At 38.3% G+C, this 9,237-nt stretch overlaps 2 protein-coding genes across 2 annotated transcripts; one reads left to right on the forward strand and one right to left on the reverse strand.

The window, feature by feature from the left end:
- Positions 1-1,105: 1,105 nt before the first annotated feature.
- Positions 1,106-8,946, reverse strand: LOC102777202 (uncharacterized). The gene is made up of 2 exons (XM_087836224.1): positions 7,922-8,946; positions 1,106-7,398 (listed from the first exon to the last, which is right to left on the reverse strand). Exons 1-2 carry the CDS (start codon positions 8,665-8,667, stop codon positions 6,645-6,647), a joined length of 1,500 nt encoding a protein of 499 aa, XP_087692350.1. The 5' UTR covers positions 8,668-8,946; the 3' UTR covers positions 1,106-6,644.
- On the forward strand, positions 1,123-7,088 carry LOC148096282 (uncharacterized). The gene is made up of 9 exons (XM_087836223.1): positions 1,123-1,536; positions 2,639-2,851; positions 3,098-3,233; positions 3,433-3,926; positions 4,108-4,418; positions 4,530-4,705; positions 5,064-5,236; positions 5,419-5,633; positions 5,925-7,088. Exons 1-9 carry the CDS (start codon positions 1,169-1,171, stop codon positions 6,182-6,184), a joined length of 2,346 nt encoding a protein of 781 aa, XP_087692349.1. The 5' UTR covers positions 1,123-1,168; the 3' UTR covers positions 6,185-7,088.
- Positions 8,947-9,237: the final 291 nt, after the last annotated feature.

Genomic DNA, 9,237 nt, shown 5'->3' on the forward strand with positions numbered 1-9,237 from the left:
CTGTTGGAGAAACGCAGCGAGGCAGACAGAGGAGAACTGAAGTTTGACCAGGCACCAAAGCAAATCATTCGTACTGTACAAATAATGTAAATATGACGGTGTATCACGAACGATTGATATCAAACTGATTACTTGACAAAAACATTTTTTTTTACTGTACAACATCAATTTAGAATAAACTTGTTTTGTTTTGGATAAATAAATATTGAAATATCTTTTGAATTAGTTAAATGTCAGAATAAAAAGAGAGAGCTGTCTATTTTTTATCACTTTCATCAAATTTAGGAGTACATATACACTAAGTTTATTGTTAATTAATAAGAAAACTCCAGACGATTCCATTCTGAGCTTAAGAAGCTTCTGATAGGTTAGTAGAGTCCATGTGAGTAAATTGGTGGCACACCTATGAGGTGCCGTAAGGGACATTATTACTGAAACGCTCTCACACACACTACTGAAACGCTCTCACACACACTACTGAAACGCTCTCACACACACTACTGAAATTTTACCTCTCACACACACTACTGAAACGCTCTCACACACACTACTGAAACGCTCTCACACACTACTGAAACGCTCTCACACACACTACTGAAACGCTCTCACACACACTACTGAAATTTTACCTCTCACACACACTACTGAAACGCTCTCACACACACTACTGAAACGCTCTCACACACACAACTGAAATGCTCTCACACACACTACTGAAATTTTACCTCTCACACACACTACTGAAATGCTCTCACACACACTACTGAAATTTTACCTCTCACACACACTACTGAAACGCTCTCACACACACAACTGAAACGCTCTCACACACACTACTGAAATTTTACCTCTCACACACACTACTGAAACGCTCTCACACACACTACTGAAACGCTCTCACACACACTACTGAAATTTTACCTCTCACACACACTACTGAAAAACCAAGGCATTTCAGTTAAACAGGAAGGCGTTTCAGTTAAACAGGAAGGCGTTTCAGTTAAACAGGAAGGCATTTCAGTTGAACAGGAAGGCATTTCAGTTAAACAGGAAGGCGTTTCAGTTGAACAGGAAGGCATTTCAGTTGAACAGGAAGGCGTTTCAGTTGAACAGGAAGGCATTTCAGTTGAACAGGAAGGCATTTCAGTTGAACAGGAAGGAGTTTCAGATGAACAGGAAGTTGTGTCCAGACCAGGAAAGTGGAGGGAAAAGTGGTACACCTCAAACCACTACACAGATGTCTACTCAGCAACCTGCTAGTAGCCTAAGTGAAGCAGCCGCATTGCTCAACAGTATATTAGCCTCAGCAGAGACCATCAGAACTTTGTCAAATGCGACAGTCGTGGGGCAGCAACCTGTTGCAAGTACCAGTGTGGACGGACTGGATAGTCACTTAGCATCCCTCTTTCCCTCACGTCAACGTAGCAGCTTGCCCATGCCAGCGACATCTACAGTCGGGAGAGAATGTGCACCTGCACCACGTTATCAAACTCGGCAATGCTTCGGCAGCTGGACATCAGGCACCAGAAGAAAAAGGTAGTTACAAAGTTTAATGAGTTTGTATTCACTTGCCTGAAATGGGGCCATATGTAATAGTCTAATATTTAAGAATATATTGCAGGGCTCGCAAAATCGCTAGCCCGACATCCCGGGTCTAGCGATTTTTCCAGTCGGGCTATCTATGGCAGGTACCCTGCCCGTCGGGCTATCATAGGAAGGAAAAGTATATGTCAATACTTTTCCATTCTTTCGGAAATGTAGCTGGGTAATTATGTCATTGGCATCGGTGAGCCACTGTCAATATGTGACATATTGAAATCGCGTTTGAATTTGTTTTTTGCCTTCACTTTGCAATCGCGCGAACTGTGTATAGAGAGCGACAGCACTGATTGGTGAGTGATGATAATTTGCGCACCAATTCCTCTGACATCGTCTTATCAATCGTTAGCTTACTATGCAAACATGACAAGTGAACTCTCCCGTAGCTTAAACATGTGAGAGGTTGATTGCGCAGAGAATCGCTGAGCGTTAAGTGAGTGCGTGTGTAAAAGCAGCAGGATATATATTTTAGTTCTGCAGAGCCAAATAAGACAGGTCAGCGTGAAGAAGTGACAGCCAAAGAAAAGCTTACCACAAAACGGAAAAGTTATGACAAATCAGACTATAAGGCAAAAAGAAAGTGCAGCTTTATGGTTTCATGGACAAAAGAATTTCTGTGGCTGAAATATGAAGAGCTAAATAACCAGGGCTGCACATAAGTGATCCGCAGGTGCGCATTCGCTGTCAAAATAAAAAACGCGCACAAGATAAGAAGTTGCAACGTGTGTTTGCGTACATAGGATTTTCTGGAGGAGAAAATTTAAGAGTTTAGAACTCATAAAGATGTCGAAGAAGCTCCTTTAAGCAATTACTTTGGTTTTCCTCTACCTCCAAAGAAATGTCAGAAGGAGTCCGAACCACAAAAGAAGCGCGTATTCTCGGAAAAGTATAAAAAAAAGTATAAGCCTAACTACAACAATTTTGTCTATGAAAACATTCTGTGTAGGGGTTTGGATAGTGTTCTGCTCTCTGCATCTCAGTATTATTAGTTGTCACTTGCTGTTGTTTATGGTATCTAATAGTTCTATTTATATTTCAGAGCTATGGCCCAGCAGCATGACCATTTCAACAAAGATGTTATACTACTTCCAACTCCATCATGGGGAGTAGTGTGCAAACAAGGTTCAAAATTATGGTTACACAAACATGGGCACATCCTCAGTGCTTTTGAATTCCAGAAGACCTGGGACAACCAAACTGTCGTGAAACACATCAAGGAAAGCTTTGGTGAACGCATTCCAGAGGATGTCAGGTAAAATACTATTGTTTATTGTTACTGTGTGTATTCATGTAATGACTTGTACTTAAAGATAATATACCAAAGTAAAGAAGTTTAAAATATTATTCATCATTATAAAAACACATGGACTATACCAGTAGAATTTAAAAGTCATAAAAGCATACACACAAACAGAGCAGTATATAATAAATTATTTAACTAATATTTAAAATATTTAACTGATTAGCAATTGCTGTTGTCCCTATTTATTTTTTGTAGCCTTGAGTTTCTAATGGCTTGTGGCAATAAGCTGGTGTCTCCAAAGCTCCAAGATGGTCAGGAGCTGAATGGGATGCTGATCCTAAAGGTTTTTAAAACCAAAGCCCTCTATGTAAGGCCATCAAGGACACTTTTAGTAAGTTCCTAAAAGAATGAAAAGTAATCTTGATTTGGGAAAAAACATGTCAACAATTGGGCTTCTAGCAAAATAGAATATATTTATTTAAAACAAGTGTTTGGGAGCAATCAATATGAATATTTCTTATTTTAATCTTTTTAAGATAAGCTATAATTACTTGCTTTTGATATATGTTTTTGGTCTTTCTCTGTTGAAGAGTGAATCAGATGAAGACAAAGATCCTTCCCACATCAGCTCCAAATCAGCATTAAGCAGTTGTGCAACTGATAAGGACAGTGACAATGATTGTTTTGAAGTTGATAGTTCAAAAATCCAACAAGACATGAGCAGCCAAGTCACTACAAGGTTAAGAAGTCATGTTAAAAGTGATAACCCTGGCACTAGCAGTGATGAAGAAGATGATACTGGGACCAACTGTATTGGAAGGAGTGTTGGTAAAAGGCGACGAGCAAAGCAAGGAAGTGATGGGAACAGCATTTGTGATGAAGGCTACATGGCAAGAAGTGATGACAAACCTAGCACAAGCAGTCACAGCAGAGATTTCAATGCAAGAAGTGAAGACATCCCTGCCATGAGCATTAATGATGAAGATTATTCTTCATATTTAACTCTCGTGGCATCGCTTTCTGGCAATTCTTCAGATGATGAGGATTTAAATCAAGCTATAATTGCGAGCTTGGAGAATCAGATGTGAGTAACAAACATACAGAATTTGAGTTTGAGACATGATTATAGCTTTCCAGAATTGTCAAATCAATATAAAACTTTTAAGCTTTAAATCTCTATGATCAGTGTAACACATATTCTCAAATTCTGTAACATGACTACATGGCTGATATATTTTATTTTCTGTTTTATTTTCTTTTTTTAGTGCAGAAAAAGTCCCTGTTCAAGAGATACTGCTGGAACTATCAAGCAAAATTAGCACAAAACAGCAGTGCAAATTTAATATAAATCGCTCTGCTGTGTGGGAGGGAGCCTTACGTGGTTTTCAAAGGCTATCTTATGATCCCAACTTGATGATCTGTGTGAAATTCTCAGATGATATGGGAAAAAATGAGGAAGGGGTTGATTTAGGCGGGCCAAGGAGGGAATTCTTGAGACTATTGATGGACACCATTGCCAGGTCAGCCATGTTTGAGGGGAAAGAAAACTGCAAGAACTTGGCTCTTGATAGTACTGGTAATTACCTATTTTTCTAAGATTTATAGTGGGAACTGTTTAACTGATATTTATTTTTACAGGCAACATTACTGACAATTTTGCTTTTCCTTTTATTCTGTTGCTTTGCAGCTCTCAGAGGGGACTGGTACTACATCTCTGGCAGAGCCATTGCAGTGAGCTTGGTACATGGTGGTCCACCCCCTAACTTTCTGTCACCAACAGTATTTTCCCTTCTGGTTGGAAATTCAGCAAATCCAGCCCTGGAAGACATAGCTGACCTGGAACTCTTTGAAAAAGTCAAAAAGGTCTCTATATGTTTATTCTATAAATCTTATAGTGAATTGGAAATAGTTTGTGTTCCAGTTTTCTTTTGCAGGGAATGTTTATCCGGATCAGTCTGGCCATTGCTGAATGCCAAGTTTTTATATGCTGCTGTATTAAACTAAGACTCAGCAGATAAGGGTAGACGAAAGAGTATATTTTCTTATTTTTTAAGCACATTGTAAACATATTAAAAAAATATGTGCAGTCATTTGACTTCCAATGTACACTTGGGCATATTGTGATTGAGTAGACCACTAGTGGCTGGGTTCCTTCTAATAGGTTATAAGACTACTAAGTAACTTCCATAACAAGCCCTTCCTCTGCTCTTTGTGATGCTAGATATCTCAAAGTACAACCCTTGAGGACCTTGAAAAGTCAAAAGAACCTCTGCTTGATTACTTGGCCAATGCAGGATGCCTGAGGCCTATGCGTTCACTAAGAGACAGGGATCTGCTGGTACATGACATTGTCATGTTTCAGGTCATCCACAGGGTTCAAGGTCCATTTCAAAGGTATTTGTGTATTCTGTGTTTTTCAGATTAATTAAAATGGTGATAAAAATCTTACCTATTAATCAAAATGGTCAGTTAATAACCTAGTATAATTGATTGTGCCAAATTGATAATATATAATTAACTTAGAAGCATGAAATTGCAGAATTATTGAATAAAATTTCTTTGTGCTGTTTATCCAGATTTTGTGAAGGTCTGAAAACTCTTGGGGTTCTCGAGAAAGTGAGGAGGCATCCAGACAGTTTTCGCCCTCTGTTCTGCTATGATCCACATATGCTGACTGCTGACCAGGTGGATGATCTTTTCAACATTCATCTATCTCCAGAAGGAAGCAACAGAAGAGCTGCTGAGGAGATGGTTGTTACCTTCTGGAGAGACTATCTCCAAGATGCAGAAGGTAATTGTCACTTTAGTGCAAAATAAATAGATGTAACGATTTATAGGTTAGCATTTCTGAAATCTTTATTTTAAATAACATACTCATATAACAATAACACCACATTACCCTCTTGGTTGTAGTAACATTTTTACATAGTTCTTTGAGACTATTGAAAGATGAAAAGCATGCTCTATAGTCATTGCAATAACAGTCATTAAGATTCTTGCTTTAGATTAATACTCACTGACAATTTATGTTAGCCAAATGAAATAACCTTTTAACACTTTTTTCCTTCTCTGTTTTATGCAGAAGAAGAAGGACCTTCCAAATTACAGAAGATATTGGCCTTTGCAACTGGAGCAACTGCGGTGCCACCTATTGGCTTTTCCCCAGCACCCTCGATTGAGTTCATTCATAGAGGAGACGATGACTTCTCTTCTACACCAATTTTCCCTCTTGCCAACACGTGTGTTAACTGCATTAGGCTGCCACTGCATGTTTCATACCAGCTGTTCAAGGAGAAGTTTGATTTTGCATTAGGTAACACTTACGGCTTTGGCAGGGTATGAACACATTATGCTGGAGGAGTTTGTGTGTTTCTCTTTTGTATTGGCATCTCTACTGATTGTGAGTATTGAGTATTAACTTGTTAAGGTTTTAATATTTCCAAATTTACCTGCCTCAGTCAAATTGATGTTTTAAAACATCAATTTGACAAGAAGTAATTGTTCTTGAGGATTCATACAGGTAGATACCAATTGTTTAACAGCACTTCAGAAGTTTATTTAGATTGTTGAGTTTGAAGATACAAAATTTGTCTCACTTTACTCATTTCATGTGTATGTGCATCTGTTTTTGATATGGTTGTCTTTGTGTCTGTTTATTCTTCTGCCTGTGTCAGTTTCTGTTTGACAACAGAGCTGTCATTTTAAAGAAAATGGTTTCAATATGTTAGTTTCGATCAGATATGTTTTCTGAAATGTTTTTTTTTATATTTTTTTATTTTTTATTTTTTGCAACATATTTTATTTAATGTAGAAGGTGTACAAGTGAAGAAAACACATCTATTCCATGATTTCCATCATTTTCTAATGGATTCACTTGTTGAATTATGTTCATTGCAGTCTCATTTATGTTGATGTCAATATCTGGAATAATGACATTATTGTTTGTTTGAAGTTCTGGTAATGGCCCTTCTTCATCAACGCCATAATAGTTATCAACATGAAAAATGTCATTTATAAACGACAGGATTCCCACATTGTTTGTGACACCTGTATGCCACAGCTGAAGAGGGGTCTGTCCTCCTTGTGTAGAGAGGCCATGGTTGTTCCACTGATTGATAAATTCTGTTAATGCTCTTTCAATCCTTGGCAAATAAACATAATGCAGACAAAAAAGATGTAGCTCATTCAGTGAATCCAATATACCCTGTTCTTCCATAAAGTTAAAGATATTTATAAAGTGTCTTGATACAACTCTGTTGAGTTCTGCCCACAGTCTTTCAATTCTTTGGTTATGTACTGAAACACCTGTAATAACACTGCCTACTCCTCTTCTCTGTAACATAAAACGAGCAACCTGTATATTTTCCATACCATGATCACACCTGACCCTTAAGGGCAAACCAAAGTTTTGTATTCCTTCCAAAAATAATGACAAGACACTTGAGGCTCTGTTATTGGATAAGCAACGTAAGTATATGATAGTTCGGCTGAAGCCATCAACACAGCCATGCAGGACCAAGCGCCATCTAATCAACTTGTGGTTGCCGTCAAAATGCCTGTTGAGAGATCAGAAAGCATTACTACAGTTCCACATGTTTGTTCATATTATTTAGTAGTGAATTCCTGACCCTGTACTTAAACAAAAAATAGAGGTTTCATTTTGTACATTTACTTCTACAACACCACACCTCTCTCTCTCACACACACACACACGTGCTTACACGTGCACACACATACACACAGTGGCATAAAATGTATTTTTCCACACTACGTTTACCTGGCACAATCAATGTTAGAGATTAAAATTGTGATGTGAAATAAAGGATTAAACAACTCAACAGTATATACATTAGACGACAGCTAAATTGATGTACTATGAATCCCCCAAATATTTAACATACTTATAGCAATTTCAGTTTTTTTGGTTATTGTTATTTTTTTTATTATTATTATTACCTTATGCTGATCATATAGATTAACTTCAGTAATGTTTTGAATGAAGGACCTTTAATTTTGATGTATTGTGTTAATACTTTTAAACACAAGGCCTGACCATTTGTTTCAAACCAGTGAACTTACCATAAGTGGTTGGGGGCCTGAACACTATAGATCCTTTGCCTTATTGCATGACGATGTCTAAATGCACGTCCAATAGGATCCACTTGCTGCAGACTATGTCTGACCCTCCAACGTTGAACTCTTAAGCCACGAGATCTCAGACTTCCAAGAATGTATACTTCCCCTGCATTTGGAGTGTTCTGTAGGATATCCGTCACAAGGCCATTCAGTTCTTGATTTGAAATATCCACATAGCTTAATGGCTCAACTCCCAAAGTTTGTCTGTGTCTGTACAGGGTTCTTCGACTTATTCCAAAGCATGATGCAATTCTCTGCCATGTCATACCAATGGAAACAAAGTGAGAAATCTGTTCAGCAGATATAGTGTATTGTGGCCGACCTGGATGACCACTCAAGGTGGTTGGGGGTAACAATCTGTGGGTCGCATAAGTAGATCTCTGTCTAGCATCATATTCATGTAGCAAGCTGCAAAAGCATCTATACAAGGATCCGAGTAGGTTGGTGGCAACCCTATTATTGGGATCATATCGAGATACAGCAGCAAGAAATTCTGATAGAGTTCGTGTATGATCATCTAGCTCTCTATAAAGCCGCTCTTGTCTGATATTGCCCGAATTTTCATTTTGGAGCGCCTCAATACATTGCAGAGCACAAGTAAAAAATCTTTCAACATCTTCTTCATTGGTTCTCACCTCAAACAACAAAGAATGTATGTAAAAAATGACAAGGATCCGATGTAATTTCATTGTAGATGAGGTACTGTCAGACACAGTCTTTAAAGATTATACGGGCAGCTAGCATAGCCAAGATGCCCCGACTTGTTGCAATAGGCTGCTACCCTACAACAATGTTTGGATAGTCACTGATGAAGGCAAAAAAAATTTCAATTATACCTCTAACAGACTGTTGTAGACGTCACCACGGTGTTAGGTGTGCATTAATGTGTTATTTGTTTTTCCTCACCTTCCTGTGCAGCTAAAATACCTTCCTGTTCAATTGAAATCTTCTTGGTTTTCAGTAGTGTGTGTGAGAGCGTTTCAGTTTCAGTAGTGTGTGTGAGAGCGTTTCAGTAGTGTGTGTGAGAGGTAAAATTTCAGTAGTGTGTGTGAGAGCATTTCAGTAGTGTGTGTGAGAGCGTTTCAGTAGTGTGTGTGAGAGCGTTTCAGTAGTGTGTGTAAGAGGGTTTCAGAAGTGTGTGTGAGAGGGTTTCAGTAGTGTGTGTGAGAGGTAAAATTTCAGTAGTGTGTGTGAGAGCATTTCAGTAGTGTGTGTGAGAGCGTTTCAGTAGTGTGTGTGAGAGCGTTTCAGTAGTGTGT

The sequence above is a fragment of the Neolamprologus brichardi genome, chromosome 23 (assembly GCF_056152115.1).
Source record: "Neolamprologus brichardi isolate AB-2024 chromosome 23, ASM5615211v1, whole genome shotgun sequence".
NCBI lineage: Eukaryota > Metazoa > Chordata > Actinopteri > Cichliformes > Cichlidae > Neolamprologus > Neolamprologus brichardi.

Excerpts from the sequence above, each read along its gene's own strand:
- LOC148096282 (XM_087836223.1), top strand. The coding sequence starts at position 1,169 with ATGAACAGGAAGTTGTGTCCAGACCAGGAAAGTGGAGGGAAAAGTGGT. Across the intron at positions 1,537-2,638 it reads TCAGGCACCAGAAGAAAAAG|AGCTATGGCCCAGCAGCATG; the intron begins GTAGTTACAAAG and ends TTTATATTTCAG. Across the intron at positions 3,234-3,432 it reads GGCCATCAAGGACACTTTTA|AGTGAATCAGATGAAGACAA; the intron begins GTAAGTTCCTAA and ends TCTCTGTTGAAG.
- LOC102777202 (XM_087836224.1), bottom strand. The coding sequence starts at position 8,667 with ATGAAATTACATCGGATCCTTGTCATTTTTTACATACATTCTTTGTTG. Across the intron at positions 7,399-7,921 it reads CAGGCCCCCAACCACTTATG|GCATTTTGACGGCAACCACA; the intron begins GTAAGTTCACTG and ends ATCTCTCAACAG.